This window comes from Tetrahymena thermophila, assembly GCF_000189635.1.
Source record: "Tetrahymena thermophila SB210 genomic scaffold scf_8254813, whole genome shotgun sequence".
In the NCBI taxonomy this organism is placed as follows: Eukaryota; Ciliophora; class Oligohymenophorea; order Hymenostomatida; family Tetrahymenidae; genus Tetrahymena; species Tetrahymena thermophila.
The window spans coordinates 203,857-223,386 of NW_002476569.1; the positions used below are offsets into that span (position 1 = coordinate 203,857).

The 19,530-nt window shown below is 20.2% G+C and overlaps 7 protein-coding genes across 7 annotated transcripts; 4 read left to right on the top strand and 3 right to left on the bottom strand. All coding sequences in view use genetic code 6, as the record gives it.

Annotated features, from left to right (window-relative positions):
• Positions 1-222: 222 nt before the first annotated feature.
• On the bottom strand, positions 223-714 carry TTHERM_00361750 (hypothetical protein; the record flags this gene model as incomplete). Its single annotated transcript, XM_001007385.1, has 1 exon — positions 223-714. One exon carries the CDS (start codon positions 712-714, stop codon positions 223-225), a length of 492 nt encoding a protein of 163 aa, XP_001007385.1.
• A 2,511-nt stretch (positions 715-3,225) lies between these two features.
• On the top strand, positions 3,226-5,462 carry TTHERM_00361760 (AMP-binding enzyme family protein; the record flags this gene model as incomplete). Its single annotated transcript, XM_001007386.2, has 3 exons — positions 3,226-4,910; positions 4,958-5,241; positions 5,305-5,462. Exons 1-3 carry the CDS (start codon positions 3,292-3,294, stop codon positions 5,460-5,462), a joined length of 2,061 nt encoding a protein of 686 aa, XP_001007386.2. The 5' UTR covers positions 3,226-3,291.
• A 551-nt stretch (positions 5,463-6,013) lies between these two features.
• Positions 6,014-6,505, bottom strand: TTHERM_00361770 (hypothetical protein; the record flags this gene model as incomplete). The annotated part of the gene is made up of 1 exon (XM_001007387.3): positions 6,014-6,505. The coding sequence occupies one exon, from the start codon at positions 6,503-6,505 to the stop codon at positions 6,014-6,016; it is 492 nt and encodes a 163-aa protein (XP_001007387.1).
• A 1,777-nt stretch (positions 6,506-8,282) lies between these two features.
• TTHERM_00361780 (hypothetical protein) lies at positions 8,283-8,777 on the bottom strand (the record flags this gene model as incomplete). Its single annotated transcript, XM_001007388.3, has 1 exon — positions 8,283-8,777. One exon carries the CDS (start codon positions 8,775-8,777, stop codon positions 8,283-8,285), a length of 495 nt encoding a protein of 164 aa, XP_001007388.1.
• A 1,535-nt stretch (positions 8,778-10,312) lies between these two features.
• TTHERM_000361799 (transmembrane protein, putative) lies at positions 10,313-11,189 on the top strand (the record flags this gene model as incomplete). The annotated part of the gene is made up of 2 exons (XM_012795459.1): positions 10,313-10,393; positions 10,638-11,189. 2 exons carry the CDS (start codon positions 10,313-10,315, stop codon positions 11,187-11,189), a joined length of 633 nt encoding a protein of 210 aa, XP_012650913.1.
• Positions 11,190-12,833: 1,644 nt separating this feature from the next.
• On the top strand, positions 12,834-15,005 carry TTHERM_00361800 (AMP-binding enzyme family protein; the record flags this gene model as incomplete). The annotated part of the gene is made up of 3 exons (XM_001007390.2): positions 12,834-14,452; positions 14,502-14,785; positions 14,848-15,005. The coding sequence occupies 3 exons, from the start codon at positions 12,834-12,836 to the stop codon at positions 15,003-15,005; spliced, it is 2,061 nt and encodes a 686-aa protein (XP_001007390.2).
• Positions 15,006-18,385: 3,380 nt separating this feature from the next.
• TTHERM_00361810 (transmembrane protein, putative) lies at positions 18,386-19,336 on the top strand (the record flags this gene model as incomplete). Its single annotated transcript, XM_001007391.2, has 3 exons — positions 18,386-18,717; positions 18,772-18,926; positions 18,990-19,336. 3 exons carry the CDS (start codon positions 18,386-18,388, stop codon positions 19,334-19,336), a joined length of 834 nt encoding a protein of 277 aa, XP_001007391.2.
• Positions 19,337-19,530: the final 194 nt, after the last annotated feature.

Here is a 19,530-nt window from a genome sequence, read left to right on the forward strand (position 1 = left end):
GATTTTATTAATAGAAACACATGACTAAAGTCCATTCTCTTAAAAAAGTTAAGTTATTTATTTGCTATTTTTAATACTTATTAACATATTTATAATTATTGAAAAATAAAAAGAAAAGAAGAAACAAAAGAAATTAAAATTTTTCAAAACAAAATATAAATTCTTCACATATAATTTTTTTTGTATTTTAGAGTTACAAAATATAAAATTTAGTTTTTTTTATCACTTACGATTTTTGATCTCACTTATGATTTCAGATCTTGTTGAATGATCTATTCTATCAATTTCTATTTTCAATGTATTAAACGAATTACGAAAATCAACGCAAGCTTTAGCAGATTTCATTTTATTAGCCAATTTATCTTTAGGTGGTAAAAAGCATAGTAATATTCTTTTGGAAAATGTCCTTGGAGGAATTTCATCAGTTTCATAGCTTACATAAAAAACGTAAATAGAAGATTATTTTTACTCTTCGTTCAAAACTATTTCATAAATATCTTGCTCAGTTGAGTATGTTTCTACTAATTCAATGTCATAATCTAATCCTTACTTAATTTTGAAGCCTGATATTCTATTACTATTAAGATCTATTACCGCCTCTTTTACTTTTTCATCTATTTTTACTGCTTGTCTTGATCTCAATGTTTTTGACTCAACAAGATTTAGAATACTTAAAAAACAAGAAATAAGTATTAATTTTGTGAATATAGACATTATTTTATTATTATGTTCTTTGCTTTTTTTCTTCCTCTGAAATTAGTTATTTAAATATGTTTTTCTTTAAAATTAATTATGTTTTTTTCAAAATCAAGGCATTCGTTTATTTATCAAACAAACAAATAAGCAATTGAATTTTAAAAGGGAATTTTTTAAATAATCAACAAGTTATTATTTTTTTCTTTCAAAAATATATTTAATGTCTTTCTATTTTTTAAGAAACGGATAAAACAAAAACGGCAGTTAATAATTTTAAGTAATTTTAAAAATAATATTTTGTTTAGATAATTATAACATTTAACTTATCGTTATTTTTATTAATATATTAACATCTACCTTATTATTATTTTTTATTTAAATACATATTATTTCAAATGATTTTAAATATTAAAATTTTAATTGTTTAAAATTATAAATCATTTTTAAAACTATTCTGATTAATTGAATGTAATGAATTTAAGTTATATATATATATAAATAAATAAATTATTACTAAGAAATTTGTTAACTATTTTTATTTAACTACCAATTTTTACTAATGGAATTTGTTTTTCAAAATATTATGTTTATTAAATATAAAAATAAATCAATGAATAAATTTATTTATGATTTTAAAATTAATATTTTTTAAGATAATTTCATTTAACTTTTTGGAATTTGTTTTTGAAAACTTTATGTATCATGATTTTAATATAAATTCTATCTCTTCTTTGAACTTTTATATTGTTTTAGTTTATTATTTATTAAATATCTAAGACTTTATGCTTATTTAATAAGGATGTTAAAGAATATTATTAAAAGTAGAAGTTATAAAGAATTAGCATAAATATGAATTTTCTTATTTTAGATTTGTTTTCATAACCTTTTAACATTTATCTTCTTAAAAATTAAGTTAAAAAAAGGAAAAATTCTTGGAGCTTTTTTTTCGATTGGTATTTAGGGAATAGCAAGAGCTTATTTGCTTACCTTACGAAGCAATTTGTTAATAGTAAATATGATACAATTTTTGATCATAGACGCTTGTCATTAATTATTTGACCAAAGTTAATTTTCAAGAAGATTTAATAGATTTCAAATTTGAATATGATCACAATTTAAGCATTTTTCTCTTAAAAATGTTTTAATTTTTTATTAATTTTTAAAATAAAACACCTAAATTTAAATAATTATTGACTTCTAACTTTTCAAAACATTTTTCCAATTTTATAAATTTCACAAGATGCTAAAATTATGTTTTAGTTAGTATTTGAGAAAAAGATTTTATTAAAAGAAAAATTGATGACTATCATCCTTTTCTCTTAAAAAAGTTAAGGTATTTGTTATTTCAAATATTTATTAACTTATCTATAATTATTAAAAAATAAAAAGAAAGGAAGTAACAAGGGAAATTTAATATTTTCTTTTTAATAATAAATTCTTCAGAAATATTTTTTTTTGTATTTAAGATTAAAAAAACAGAAAATTTAGTTTATTTTTATATATTAAACCATATTTTATACAAAAGGATCTTTAATTTGAAAGTTTTTATATCTCATGTATTATATATATCCACTAAGTATATTTTTTGTTATGAAAAGTAAATTTTTATATAAATTAACAATAGATTTACAAATGTTAACAATAATAATTAATTAATTATTATTTATTTAAATTGTAAATAATATCTTCAAGATATCTAATAAAAAATACAAAAAAACTATGCAATTAGGAATAATTTTCTATATTTAGTAATAAACGTTTAATAAAACATAAAACTTACTTTGATTGAATAATTAATTAATCTTAATTCTAAGAATTTTGTAGTTCGTAAATTCTAGTAAATCTAATAAACTTTGAAAATTTTTGCTCAAAACTTAAATATTTTTTTATGTCACAATAACTAATTTTCATTTAATATATCAGAAAACAAATTTTGGTTTTATAAATAATCTTTGATTTTATTATTCTTTGTTCTAAATGTTATTTAAATAATCGCAAATAATTAGCTATGGTTATTTTTTATTATAGTAAAAAAGTGCTGTTATTTGTAAAAAAAATAAAAATCAATAAATATCAAGAATGATGTAATAAATTATTACTGGTTTCAATTCTGAATATAATAGAGATAGGTTTTTAATAAAAATAAATCAAAAAGTAGTTTCTAAATAGTGTTTAGTACTTTAATATTATTTAAAGTTTAAATATATTAAGAATAGTAAAAGATTTAATTAATAAAGTTTATATTAAAGGAAAATAAATTTTTAAAGCATTTGCACAAGAGAAAATTGTCATTAATTTGTTTAAATGATAAAAAGATCAAAGAAATTTTAAATGATTTTTGTTAATCTTTTACATTTAATGAATTGATAATAGTATTATTAAAGATTAACTAATAAAATAAATTATTTTGCATAATAATTCCCTTTAAATTTAGTTAAGTTTTTCATTTCACTGTGTTTTTAAACATTTAATTTATTTTTTACTAAAAAGTATTAAGCAATTTTTTTTAATAATTATTAAATAATTACAAACATAAACAAAAAGTAAAGATTATTTAAATAATAAGTAGAAGTAAATAAGTAAGTAAATATAAATATGGATTTTCTTAGGTTAGATTTATTTTCGTAACCCTTTAACTTTTATTTTAGTAACAATTAGATCAAAAAAGGTTCTATCTTTGGAGCATTTATTTCTGTCGGGATATTGGCAGCAGCTGTTGCTTACTTTGCTTACCTGACTATGCAGTTTATTGATAATAAATTTGAACCAACTTTTAGATCATAGACTTTTGTCACTGATGGCTAAACATAAATTAGCTTTTAAGAAGATCTGATGGCATTCAGGTTTGAATATGATCATAATTTAAGTATTGATGAATACTAAGAGAAATTAAATAAAACCTTCCTTGTGACCTTAGCATATTATGTTGATTTTAATCATGATACCTATTACCCAACACAATTAGATATAATCTAATGCTCAAATCCAGAATTGTATGGCTTTAACTGCATTGATTTTTCTAAAATATCTGACAAATAGCTATTGTTGAACAACAAAGAAGATATTTTCAGTTAAATTTAGTTGCTAGTTTATGATTGCTATGCCACTGATTATCTCAAAACTACAATTCCTTCTAATTGTGCAGACAAATAAGATATAATAAAGCTTGTTAACGGCGATTATGCAGGATTAAATTTAAGATTGTATACTTCTTAGTACAATATCACTTCTAAGCAAAACCAAGTAAATTTTAGAAAAGCATTTATTTACTCAGAATCTGATTAATTTGTTTTTATCACATAAAACATTCAAAATTAAGTAACTAAAGTTTAGTAGGGATTTGTGTTTCAATCTTAAAATGAATATTAAGGACCTATTTAATATAATTAACTGTATTAAATATTTACTAATCAAAATTATTAACCATATATTGAAGTGAATTTACAAATGGATGAATTAGTTTCAGAAATTTAAATCCAATTCCCTAGTTTTGTCCAAGTTTTAGTTCTAGTAAACAATTTGATTGTCTGGATGGTCACTCTAGGATACTTATTCAAAATTTATTCTCAAAAACTAATACAAAGAGATCTGTTTTATGTCTTTTTACAATCTATGTATCAAGACACTTATGAGTAGAACTTGAAAAAAAATAAGCTATTTAATCTAAGTGATGAATGCAAAGATACAGAGATAAATAATGAATTTTTAATTGAATAGTAAATAAATTACTAATAAAAGAAAAAAAAAGATATTTAAATTCCTTTATTTATGACTAAATCAAGACAATATGTTGAGTAAAGCTAATAAAATGATTTGGTTGACTATCAAGAAAAATCCAAATTCTCAAAAGAATTAACTAATATCAAAAACACGTAATCTTGCGAAATATTAAGAACACAATAACCAAACTTTAATTTTGAATAGAGTATACAGAAAAATTTAATACAAACGAAAAAGTCTAAATTAAACCAACAAATTAGAAACGCATGTTCAAATTAGGATAAATAAACATGCTCTAGCTTAGAGTCTTAATTTCACTAATCTACATTAAGAAATTAATGTGAAACAAAACAAAGCGCTTTTATTCCAAAGCTAAATAAAACTTAATATTTAAAAAGCAACTGTAAAAATATTGAGTATTATGCATCTAAGATTAAAGCTATTTAAGATAAAAAAATATTGAATGATGCAAAATCCCTTTTTTTTAAAAAAAAGTAAGATTTCTTTTAAAAAATTAATATTAAACCCTTTATTTAATTAGACGAACACGCCTTTTATAATTATTTGATCTAAAAAGATTATGTAAGAAGAAAGAAATTGATGAAGATTATTATAACTAGCAATAAAAAATAGCAAAAAAAGGAATAGAAAGATAAGTCTACAAAAGCATGTAAATTCTAGAGCTATACAAAGATTTGATATTTATCAAGAAGTCTATTATGGTGCTACTCAAAAAAGATTAAATAGCAGCCTTATAACTAGTGGGATATTCTCAAGATAACCTAATTTAGTAAGGAAATAATATGCATAAAGCATAAAATCAATGTAAAGTTTTTAATTCTAATTTGATTTTGAAGTTATTTTTTTTTTAAATAAATAAATTAATAGATAATTAGCATGTTTAAAAGAATTATTTTGAGTAGAGATTTGAACTATTGAATTCATAAGAATTGTAAAGTGAGTACATCAAAAAATTTATTAAGAAATGTTAGTCAGGCTAAAATTTAGACTAAGTAGATTAAAGAATATATTCTTCCATTTTATGAAATGTTTAGAATTCAAGAATTTATTTTTATAAATAAGTTTATGTGTTATTCTTTTTATTAAGTTATCAATTAATTTAAAATAAATGAAATATTATTTTAATATTTAGGTGAAATTTTTTAATTATTTTTTATAATTAATATCAATTTAATAATTTTTGATTAAGTAACTATTGCTGTTCCTGTATTTCAAATGATTATAAAATTATTCAAGATGATTTTTGTTCTCCAACTAATTTATCTTCTTTATATTATATAATAGGAAAAGTGTCCTCTAGCATTAATTTTTTTTAAATCAAAATTGTTTTCGTTCATGAATTTGTAAGAATAAGATTTTATCAAAAGAAGAATAAATTTCTTCCCATACTCTTAAAAAAGTTAAGGTATTTGTTATTTTAAATATTTATTTATTTACTTATTTATTTATTATTATTGAAAAAGTAATAAGAAAAGAAGAAACAAAGAAAATTTAATATTTTCAAAACAAATAATAAATTCTTCACACATAATTATCTGTATTTTAGAGTTACAAAGTTAAAAATTTAGTATTTTTATCAAAAAAACCAAGGTTAAGGCATCAAAGCTACGATACCCTCTTTTTCAAATCCACTAAAATCATTAAATTTTTAAGTTTTCGCATAATAGTGACTTTTAAAAATAGCGAAAGCTTTTTCCCATCTAACTGATTTAGCACCTTAATCTGCTGGAGATATATAGCATAATATTGTTCTATCGATAGTCATCTATTAAGTGGCTTCAATTTCATAGCTTACGTTTATCATGTAAATCGAAGATTTATCTTAGTCTTAGGCCAAAAGTATTTCGAAAATGTCTTCCTCAACTGGGTATGTTTCTACTAATTCAATTCCATCTTAAGCTGCAGGTTAAATTTTAAGGCCTGATATTCTATATTAATCAAGATCACTTACCGCGTCTTTTATTCTTTAATCAATATATGCGTCTATGTTTCTCAATTTTTTTGACTCAACAAGATTTAGAATGCATAAAAAACAAGAAATAAGTATTAATTTTGTTAAGATAGACATTGTTTAATTATAAAGTATGCCCTTTTCTTATTTTCTTCCTCTCAAATTAGTTATTTAAATTTTTTTTCACTTAAAATTAATTATGTTTTTCAAAATCAAAAATGCATTTTTCAAAATCAAAGGCATTCATTCATTTTTTTATCTAAATAAATAAACACTTGAAATTTAAAGCCAAATTTTTTTAATAATGATCTTCACCATTCTTTTTTTAAAAAACTGAATTGGTTAATATCTTTCTATCTTTTAATAAACGGATAAAACGAAAATAACAGATAACAATTTTAAGTATATTTAAAAAATATTTTATTAAGATAATTATTATATTTAATTTAACTAATTGTTATATTTATTCATCTATTAATATCCATTTTAATAGATTTTATTTTAAAATCTTAACTACTTCTAGTGATTTTTATATTAAAATTTTGGATGTTTGTTTTAGGCTGTCTATCTCTGTATATCTAAACGTCTAATTAAAATCTAGTGGTATGGCAACCTTATAGATATTAATTAGACTAGGTTTTTAAATAAAAAATATTTTTTTTAAATAATTATCTTTTTAGGATTCATTCATGAATTAATTTGCAATTATTTATTAATTTAAATATTCTACCCCTTCTTAAATACATATATAACAATTCTATCTTGATATTATTTTTATCACAAAAAAGGATAGATAAATATTCTATCAATAAATTAAAAAAGTTTGTTTATTTGATGAACTGGTTAACTTTATTAATAAAAAAAATAATTTTAATAAAATTAAAAAATCAGATTTTCCTATTTTAGTTTGACTAAAATAAAATAATCCATTAACATTTTTACAAGAAAAAGAATAAAAACCGACATAATTTAAAAAATATTAGATTAGCAATATAAATATTTAAAATTGTTAATAATACGCAAAAGGTTATATAAGTTGTTATTGTTTATATAATTTATAAACATTGATTGATTGATACAGTATTTTATAATAATATTAATTATTTCTTTTCAGTCAAAAATCTTTTTCTAAATTAGAACATTAAATATTCAAGTTACTGATTATACAAGGCAGAATATTCAAGATAATTATTTTCATACCTTGCAATAAATATTGATTAATTTGCATATACTAAAATATTATTTAATTATTTATTTATATTTATTAATTTCATAAGCAGTTTTGTCTTTAAATAAATAATTAATGATACCACTTGAAATATTATTCTATTTTTTATTTAATTGTAAAATCATTTTTTTAACATGTATCTTCAGTGAATTAAAATAATTGAAAAGAAAAAAAATTAAAGCAAATAAACTATAAATTACTTGGTATTATCATCCAAATTAAAAATGATAAACTTAATTGAATTATTTAACTTTTCTTATAGGTTTAAATTAAAAATCAAAAGTTTAATTATGATAATATAAATTAATCGCTCTTCTTAGTTTTTTTAAATCTAAAAAAAATATATGATCTATATAAATCAATTAATATCCACTGTATTAGATAAACATTCGACTAGGTTGCGGACAACAAAATATTGACAAGGCGATTTTAGTTAAGAATAAGATTTTATTAAAAGCAGAGTGACTTTCTTCACATATTCTTAAACAAGTTAAGGTATTTGTTATTTTAAATATTTATTTATTTACTTATTTATTTATTATTATTGAAAAAGTAATAAGAAAAGAAGAAACAAAGAAGATTTAATATTTTCAAAACAAATAATAAATTCTTCACACATAATTAACAGTATTTTAGAGTTAAAAAATTAAAAATTTAGTATTTTTATCAAAAAAACCAAGGTTAAGGCATCTAACCCATGATAGTCTCTTTTTCAAATCCACTAAAATCATTAAATTATTAAGTAGTTGAATAAAAGTGACTTTTAAAAATAGAGAAAGCTTTTTCCCATATAATTGATTTAACACCTTTATCTGCTGGAGATATATAGCATAATATTACTCTATCGATAGTCATCTTTTAAGTGGTTTCAATTTCATAGCTTACGTTTATCATGTAAATCGAAGATTTATCTTAGTCTTAGGCCAAAAGTATTTCGAAAATGTCTTCCTCAACTGGGTATGTTTCTACTAATTCAATTCCATCTTAAGCTGCAGGTTAAATTTTAAGGCCTGATATTCTATAATTAGCAAGATCACTTACTGCGTCTTTTATTCTTTAATCTATATATGCGTCTATGTTTCTCAATTTTTTTGACTCAACAAGATTTAGAAGAATGCATAAAAAACAAGAAATAAGTATTAATTTTGTTAAGATAGACATTATTTAATTATTATGTATGCCCTTTTCTTATTTTCTTCCTCTTAATTAGTTATTTAAATTTTTTTTTCACTTAAAATTGATTATGTTTTTCAAAATCAAAAATGAATTTTTAAAAATCAAAAGGCATTCATTCATTTTTTTATCTAAATAAATAAACACTTGAAATTTAAAGCCAAATTTTTTTAAAATAATGATTATCATAATCATCATTCTTTTTTTAAAAAACACCGAATTGATTAATATCTTTCTATCTTTTAATAAACGGATAAAACGAAAATAACAGATAACAATTTTAAGTATATTTAAAAAATATTTTATAAAGATAATTATTATATTTAATTTAACTAATTGTTGTTTTTATTCATCTATTCATATCCATTTTAATAGATTTTATTTTACAATCTTAACTACTTCTAGTGATTTTTATATTAAAATTTTGGATGTTTGTTTTAGGCTGTCTATCTATGCATAGCTAAACGCCTAATTAAAATCTAGTGGTATGGCAACCTTATAGATATTAATTAGACTAGGTTTTTAAATAAAAAATATTTTTTTAAAATAATTATTTTTATAGAATTATTTTGAATATCAAAAATAAAAGATTTAAATTAAAAATGCTAATACCCTTAAAAATCATTGCATTTATTTATTGATTTTTATTTTTTTGTGTCTGTCTATATTCAATTTTCTTCTTTTTTAAAAAAAAGCATGTTCAATTATTTGATTTAATTATTTATTTTTTCATTCATTTATAAATGCATACATTTATTTAATATATTTATTATTTTTACAATTTTTACTCTTTTTACTTTTTGTTTTCAGTAAAAGAAGTAGAGTTCTGTTAATTTTTGCTACTTCGATTTTCATCCCAAAAAATTTTGTATTAAATTACTTCACCATATTTACTAATATGTTCTTAATTAGTTAAATTTTAACTAAATACTTTATTTTTGTTTGAAGTTTGCTTGTTATGCAATATATATGATAAACTACCAAAAAAATACTAAAAATAGTTAAACATACTTATTATTCTTCTTCACTTACTGAGTAGTGAAAATTTTCAATAACTACAAAATTTACTATTTTTCGTTACAAAAATGGTAAGAAATAGCTATATTTGCAAAAGAATCAACTAAATTAAATTAAGTCTATTAGCCAATTTTTGAATTAAGGCTCTTAATTTCTCAGGCAATAAACCAAATCTAAGATGAGGTAAGGCAGCAAGAAATTGCTTTTAAAAATTTAGAGTTGGTGAAAAAAGATGTCTACCAGTATAGACCACAAATTAGAAAGATGTCAATGAATAAAATTTTTTAATTAGCATTAATTTTATTTCTTAAGATAAAATTTATTATTATAACTCATAAGGTATCTTGCATTTTTTTAATTATTTATTTTCGAGATCTTAAAAAGAAAATTTTTATATTAATTTATTTTTAGATTAGATTGATTAGTTGATTGATTGATTGATCAGATTGATTTATTGGATTATAAACTGCGATTGGTATTAAAAAATTTCATGAAAATTAAAAACAATGTTTTCGAAAACAAATTTAATAAGATTTTATTAAAAGAAACATGGATGGTAATTATCCTATTTTCTCAAGAAATTTAAGGTATTTGTTATTTTAAATATTTATTAACTTGTTTATTTTTTTGAAAATTAAAAAGAAAAGTAGAAACAAAAGAAATCTAATCTTTCAAAACAAATAATAAATTCTTCACATACTATTTTTTTTTTTGATACAAAGTAGAAATTATACTCAGTCTATTTTTATTAATAGCCATATTTTATACAAAAATATCTTTAATTTCAACCTGATTATATTATATTTATAATATTCTCTTTTTCTAATTAAGTAAAATCATCAAATACTAAAATAATTTTGGTACCATCCTCTTAAAATTCAGAGCAAACATGGGAATATTACATTCTAGCACGCTATGAGTCTGTTAGTGGTATATAGCATATTGTTAAGTAAACGGCCATCATGTCTTGAGAATCTTCTAAAGTATATTTTAGATATGACTTATAAATCGAACATTTTTCTTAGTCTTAGGCCAAAAACACTTCAGAAATATCTTCCACATTATCAGCTGAGTATGTTTCGACTAATTCATGCTCATTTTTAGATCCAGGCTCAATTTTAAAGACTTATATTATTTCAAATTTAACATCTGTTATTGTACCATAGGTTTTCTTATTTACTAATAATGATTTATTTCTTAATATTTTTGACTCAACAAGATTCAGAATACATAAAAAACAAGAAGTAAGTATTAATTTTGTTAAGAAAGACATTATTTAATTATTATGTTATTTTCTTTTTTTCTTCTTCTTAAATTAGTTATTTTCAATTTTTTTTACTTAAAATTGATTATATCTTTTCAAAATCAAAAATAACTTTTTGAACATTAAATTTTACCCAAAAAATAAACACTTGAATTTTAAAACATAATTTTTTAAATAATTAATATCATTATTATTCTTATTTTTTAAAAAGCAGAATCAACCAACATCTTTCTATTTTTTAAGAAACGGAAAAAACGAAAACAACAAACAGATAATAATTTTTGTATTTTTAAAAATAATATTTTATATAGTTAAATTAATTTAGCTTATTGTTTAATTTATACATATACTAACATTCATATTAACATATTTTTTTTAAAAACTTACAATTTCAAGCTATTTACATATTGAAATATTTTTAGGAATAAATTTTATTTAATTTTTGGTAATTTATATTGGAAAATATTTAAGTTATATAAAAAATTTTTTTTCTTCTTACAATAAGATAAATAATAGCTAACGAAGTTTCATTTTGAGAGCTTATGACTTTTTTATCTAATTAATTAGATCTCAAAGAGTTATTAAATAATATGTGTATTTTTTTATTATCTATATGTCAATGAGTTAGATATAATATAAAAAAAAATTGAAATAATGATATGATAGAATCCTATTTTATTACATTTTGCTACCTTAAGTAATGAATAAGTGATAAAGTTAATTTTTTTGTTATGATAGGTAAATTTGTATATAAAGTAATAATAGATTTAGAAATATTAATAATTATAATTAATTTATTTATTATTATTTATTTAAATTTTAAAATAATGTCTTCAATATATCTAATAAAAAATACAAAAACTATGCTTAAACTTATTAATTTGGTTGGAATAATATTATATATTTAGAAAGAAAAGTTTAATAAAGCATAAAATTTACTTTGATTGGATAATTAATTAATCTTAATTCTGAGAATTTTATAGTTTGAAAATTCATTCTAGTAAATCTAATAAACTTTTAAAATTCAGAGAAACATTTTGCTAAAAACTATTTAAATATTTTGATGTTAAATTAATTAATTTTCATTTAATATATCAGAAACAATCTTTTTTATATACATAGTCTTTGATTTGATTATTTTTTGTTCTAAAGGTTAGTTAAATAACCATTAATAAATAGCTATGGTTATTTTTTTATTATAGTTTATCACAAGATATATTTAATTTAATTATTCTTCAATTTTTATTCTTAAGATATCAATAAATATCAAGAATGACATAATAAATTATTACTGATTTCAATTCTGAATATCATAATAGAGATAAGTTTTTAATAAATTCCAAATAGAGTTAAGTAAATTATTAATAGTTAAAATATATTCATACTAGTAAAAGATTTAATTAATAAAGCTTAAATTAAAGGAAAATAAATTTTTAAAGCATTTTTACAAGAAAAAATTGCCATTAATTTGTTTAAATGATTAAAAGATCAAAGAAATTTTAAATAATTTTAAAAAATCTTTTACATTTAATTAATTGATAATAATGTAAAAAAGAATAACTAATAAAATAAATTATTTTGCATAATAATTATCTTTAAATTTAAATAAATTTTAGATTTAGTTGTGTTTTTAAACATATTTTATTATTTTTACTAAAAAGCATTAAGAAATTGATTTTTTATGATTGTTTAGTAATTACAAACACAAACAAAAAGTAAAGATTATTTAAATAATAAGTAGAAGTAAGTAAGTAAATATAAATATGGATTTTCTTAGGTTAGATTTGTTTTCGCAACCCTTTAACTTTTATTTTAGTAACAATTAGATCAAAAAAGGTTCCATCTTTGGAGCATTTATTTCTGTTGGGATATTGTCAGCAGCTGTTGCTTACTTTGCTTACCTGACTATGCAGTTTATTGATAATAAATTTGATCCAACTTTTAGATCATAGACTTTTGTCACTGATGGCTAAACATAGATTAGCTTTTAAGAAGATCTGATGGCATTCAGGTTTGAATATGATCATAATTTAAGTATTGATGAATACTAAGAGAAATTAAATAAAACCTTTCTTGTGACCTTAGCATATTATGTTGATTTTAATCATGATGCATATCACCCAACACAATTAGATATAATCTAATGCTCAAATCCATAATTATATGGTTTTAATTGCATTGATTTTTCTAAAATATCTGACAAAAAGCTGTTGTTGAACAACAAAGAAGATATTTTCAGTTAAATTTAGTTGCTAGTTTATGATTGCCATGCCACTGATTATCTCAAAACAACAATTCCTTCTAATTGTGCAGACAAATAAGATATAGTAAAGCTTGTTAACGGTGATTATGCAGGATTAAATTTAAGATTGTATACTTCTCAGTACAATATCACTTCTAAACAAAATCAAGTAAATTTTAGAAAAGCATTTATTTACTCAGAATCTGATTAGTTTGTTTTTATCACATAAAACATTCAAAATTAAGTAACTAAAGTTTAGTAGGGATTTGTGTTTCAATCTTAAAATGAATATTAAGGACCTATTTAATATAATTAACTGTATTAAATATTTAATAATCAAAATTATTAACCATATATTGAAGTGAATTTACAAATGGATGAATTAGTTTCAGAAATTTAAATTCAATTCCCTAGTTTTGCCCAAGTTTTAATTCTAGTAAATAACTTGATTGTTTGGATGGTCACTCTAGGATACTTATTCAAATTGTATTCTAGAAAATTAATATTAAAAGATATGTTTTATATCTTTTTGCAATCAATGTATCAAGACACTTATGAACAGAACTTGAAAAAAAATAAGATATTTAATTTAAGCGATGAATGCAAAGATACAGAGATAAACAATGAATTTTTAATAGAATAGTAAATGAATTGCTAATAAAAGAAAAAAAAAAATATTTAAATTCCTTTATTTATTACTAAATCAAAACAATATGTTGAGTAAAGTCAATAAAATGAGTAAGTTGACTTTCAAGAAAAATCCAAATTCTCAAAAGAATTAACGAATATCAAAAGCACGTAATCTTGTGAAATATTAAGAACACAATAACCAAACTTTAATTTTTAATAAGGCAAAAAAAAAAATTTAAAAGAAAGGAAAAAAATTAAATTAAACTATAATATTAGAAGCCCATGTGCAAATTAGGATAAATAAACAAGTTCTAGTTTAGAGTTTTAGTCTCATTAATCTACATTAAGAAATAAATGTGAAACAAAACAAAGTGCTTTTATTCCAAAGTTTAATAAAATTTAATATTTAAAAAGCAACTGTAAAAATGTTGAGTATTATGCATCTAAGATTAAAGCTATTTAAGATAAAAAAATATTGAATGATGCAAAATCCCTTATTTTTTAAAAAAAGTAAGATTTCTTTTAAAAAATGAAAATAATAAGTCCTTTATTTAATTAGACGAACACGCCTTTTATAATTATTTGATCTAAGAAGATTATGTAAGAAGAAAGAAATTGATGAAGATTATTATATCTAGCAATAAAAAATGGCAAAAAAAGGAATAGAAAAATAAGTCTAAAAAAGCATGTAAATTCTAGAGCTATACAAAGATTTGATATTTATCAAGAAGTCTATTATGGTGCTACTCAAAAAAGATTAAATAGCAGCATTATAATTAGTGGGATATTCTCAAGATAACCTAATTTAGTAAGGAAATAATATGCATAAAGCATAAAATGAATGTAAATTTTTTAATTCTAATTTAATTTTGAAGTTATTTTATTAAAAATAAATAAATAAATAGATAATTAGCAAGTTTAAAAGAACTTTTTTGAGTAGAGATTCGAATTATTGAATTCATAAGAATTGTAGAGTGAGTACATCAAAAAATTTATTAAGAAGTGTTAGTCAGGGTAAAATTTAGACAAAGTAGATTAAAGAATATTTTCTTCCATTTTATGAAATGTTTATTATTAAATGAATATATAGATAAATGCCATTTAAAAATTTAGTGAATTAAGATCACTATTTTTTTGAATGGCTAATGCATTTTAATATTATTTATATAAAAATAAATAATTTAATATTAGAATTTCATTAATAATATTAATAATTTTAATTTATATTAATCTTTATGATTTTTCAATTAATTTTTTCAATTTAGCCTTTTTTTTTAATTTTCAAAATTTAGTTTTAATATAATCTAGTATTAATATTATGTGTTTGAGGAATTAGAGTATTTGGAGTTAGTAAAAATATGTGTATTAAATGATATTTTTCACTATATTTCATGCAAATCATATGCTATTTATGGAAGATAGTTTTAAGAAAACTATTTAAATGTTTTAGCTAAAATTATTAGTGATAAAATTTAAGATTGAACATTTTAAATTAAAAATGTTGTATCCATACTATTTAACTTTGAAATCATAATTGTATTAGATTGATTAAAGATAAAACCTTTCATTATTCTTTCAATAAGTATAGAAGGTAGAATTGAACTGCAATTCATAGCTTGAAGAATGTCAGAGTTAATTTCCTCATAATTTGTTAACAATTCTTCTAGGTGATAATAGCATTATATAAAATATTTTTTAGGTATATTTACTTTTATCTTTTTTTTTAATTAGATACTATTTATTATTTTATGTAGTTCATAGTAGTATTGACAAAATTTGTTATAGCATATCTCTTCTTAATTTTGTATAGATACATCATAATAATCAAATCCTTCATTCAAATTCAACTCAACTTCTTTTACAAATTTTAAATCAAGTCTACAAAGTTATTCATTTACATGCTACAAACTTTCATTTCGCTTAGAAGAAATCACTTTGAGCCTAAATTATTTCTCAATAATCAAAAACAAAAATAACAAAAAATAAATTGAATTCCAAATTATTATCAGTATGTTATTTACATCAAATATGTTTTAGGAGAAGTTTTGGCTGTTCTAAAATTCTAGCAAAGTTTTATTTATTCCAACATAATTTATAAACAAGACAAATCTACTTAACTAAGCAATATAACTAGTAATATAGAACATCTTATCATAATAAAAAGTAAACTAATAAATACATTTATTTAACAGAATACTCAATAGTGTAGCATCAAAAAAGTTGATTGTTTTATTTTAATTTAAAAAAGACATACTAAAAACCTAAAAAGCTATAATAATAAAGTTAAAAAATATTAAACTTACAAGTCTACCATTGTAGAAGAAAGATGTTAATGTTAAATAGTAAGTAAAAATTGCTGTAAAGTTTTTTGCTATTATAAAAGCATGCTTTTTAAATATGAAATACTCAAAAGAACGATCATTTATCACTAGCAAACAAATAGATATAACTAAAATACAGAATGCTATTTAAAATAAAAAGTTAAAATAAGCCAGATATCTGTAATTCAAAGGAACCATTTCATTTTACAATAATTCTAGATGAAAAAAAAATGTGAACTAAGCAAAATTTTGAATAATTGCTCTGGAAAAAGCAAACCTAAATATTAAAGCTAATCCAGCTAAATTACTCATTTTTTTAGCAAAAATAGGATATATCCAACCAATATTTAAAATATCCAAGACAATAAAAGTTGATTTATAAATGTTTTATTTGTAAAATCCATTAATTAATAATACTAATTTATCTAAACCAAAAATTATCCAGTATGTGTAAAAGTAAGAAGTATCACCACTTAAATAAGATTTAATGCTAAAAGCAATATTAATCATATCGAAAGTATAATTTAATCCCAACACAATTAATATTATTTTGATATATTTTTAGTATGGAGCAATATTTACTAAATCATCCATTTGTTTGTTTTATTTGTTTCTTTATTTATTTTTTCTTAATTGTTTTGTCTAAATTAATTGTGATTTTTTATAAATCAGAAAAAAGTGTTTAATATAAAAGGATAATTTTGATTAAAAATTTGAAAAAAATAGATTTGTTCTAGATAATTATGTTTTGAAAATAATTTGTGTATTATAGGATTTAATATAAAAGAATTTGCTAATTTAATAGATTTCAAAATCTGATAATATATTTCTATATAAATTAAATGAATAGACTCTTTAAATTTCTCAAAAAGTTTCTACAGTAAATTATTTAGCTAAAATAGCTTTTATTGAATAGCTTAAAGAAGCCAGCCATTCTAATTTAATAATTATAAAGATATTTTTTAATAAGTATCGTAAAATAAAAAAATAACCTTTTTAAACACTCTCTATTTAGAAATAAGCAGGAAATAATAATTTTTCAAATAAATTTTAAAAGGTTCTAATATAAAATATAATTAAGTTAGGTATTTTATAAAAAATGTAAAAATAAATTAATATTTTTTTTCATTATAATAATAAATTTAAAAAAACTCAACAGTTTCAAATTAATTTTTTTCCCTCTTCTACTTTTATTTTTTGATTAATGCTCAAATAAATTTTTTTATTTTAATAATAGCTTAAATTGATAATTAATAAAATATACACATTCTTTTAATATTTTAGTTAAGAATTCTATTTTTAATTTTTTGAATTTAATTTGTAATTTAATCATTCATTTTAAAAAGTAAAAAATGTATTTAATATATGATTTAAGAAACTAATAAAATTTGCGTAACTTAAATTTAATGGAAAAAAAAAGTTAGAAAATTTACATTACAGCTCCTTCTATAAAAAAATTTAAGTATTTTTTTAGATATCTTCAGAGATTAAAAATTAATTTATTTATTCTAAAAAAATAAAATTAATCTAAAAATAGAAACTACTCTTATTAGATTTATACGCCTCAAAAATAGGATTTTATATTTTAATAAAGAAGTTTTTATTAAAATTAAATTTGAAAAAATTTAGAAGTGATTTATGATAGATAATATTTTATCTGTATAATTTAACCTTTAAAGCTATATTTAGCTTATCAAATTATAATAGACAAAGTATATAGATTAAATGCTACTGAATGAATTAATCAAACATTTATCTTTACTATTATAAATTAGGTATCTATCTATCTACCTACCTATTACCAAATTATTAATTATACTAAAATTAGATTTTGGATTTTGAAATAAAGCAAAATTAATTGCTTGCTTTAATAATTATTTTTCTATAGAGAAAATTTATAATTTATATATTTTGAATGATAAAAGATTAAACTCCTACTTTTTTTTATAGCGAAAATAAAGATCCAAATACATATAAAAGTGCTCATTTCTTGATAACACAATTATAAACATTATTAATTGCTGTAATTTTAACTGCTTTGTTGTAATTAACTAATCATCTAGCTATTTATCTATTAATCTGCTTTCCTGTATATTTTTTAATCGTTTTTATTTAATATAATATGATCTGGAAACCTAAAAAGGATCTAACTAGATATTATAATTGCTATAACTTTTGTATGTTTTTTCTTGGAGGCTCAATCTTTTGTGTCTCATTTTTTCTCTTCATGAATCCAACTGCATCTCTTACATTTATAAAGGCTAATAATTGCTAAGTTATAGGCCAGTAAAAAAATTATATAGAATAGGCTGAGAAATATTCTATACTTTATATTAACTTCGAGTACTAAGGAAAATAATTTTTAGGATAGGCTTGCTCATCAGATTTAAACTAATCAGATGTTTTTGATGGTCTGGGGCCTTATAAATTCTATTATAAACATGATTAAATCAGGTAATTAATTAAAATTAATTAATTTATTTATGTATCTATTAATTTATTATGTAGTTGTGGATCTGAAGATGAAAGTTTTAAATAACACAGTAAAAATAGAATATTTCAGGAAGATTAAAAAAACGAAGCTAATGAAAATTATAGATTTTTAGGTGCAGATATAGGTGATGATGCTGATATAGATGAAGGTGAAAGTATTGATAGAGGATGTAATTCATTATTTTAATAATATTTAAATAATAATAAATAATAATTTTATACTTATCAATTAGTATTATGCAAAAAGGATTATTTATGGAGCAATGTAAAAATAGCTAGCTGGTTATGTTTACCAAATAATTTTAATATTGCTGATTATATGGAGCCATAATCTTGCTTTGTAAATTTTTTTGAAGGTGAAAGAGCTTTTTAAAGCGGAATAGATAGAGCTCCGATGAGAGACTAAAATAACTTTCCTTTAATTTCTTATGAATAACAAGCTTACTACCCTAAAACTCATTTAATTTGCATCATAATATTTACTTATTATAATTGGATTTTATCACTTAATACAATATTTTAATACACCTCAAACGCAATACTAAAGATTCTTTAAAAAAATAAATTATTAATAGGCTGAGAAAACACAACAAAATCAAAATGTTAATTGTAATAAAAACAATTAAAACTAAATAAAAATAGTTTTAAATAAAATAAAAGAAAATTGCTTTTTTAAATAATTAATAATTATTACATTAATCATATTTACATTAAGTAATTAACTTTAAATACATTTATTATAAAATTAAATCTAACTTCTAAAATATATACTTT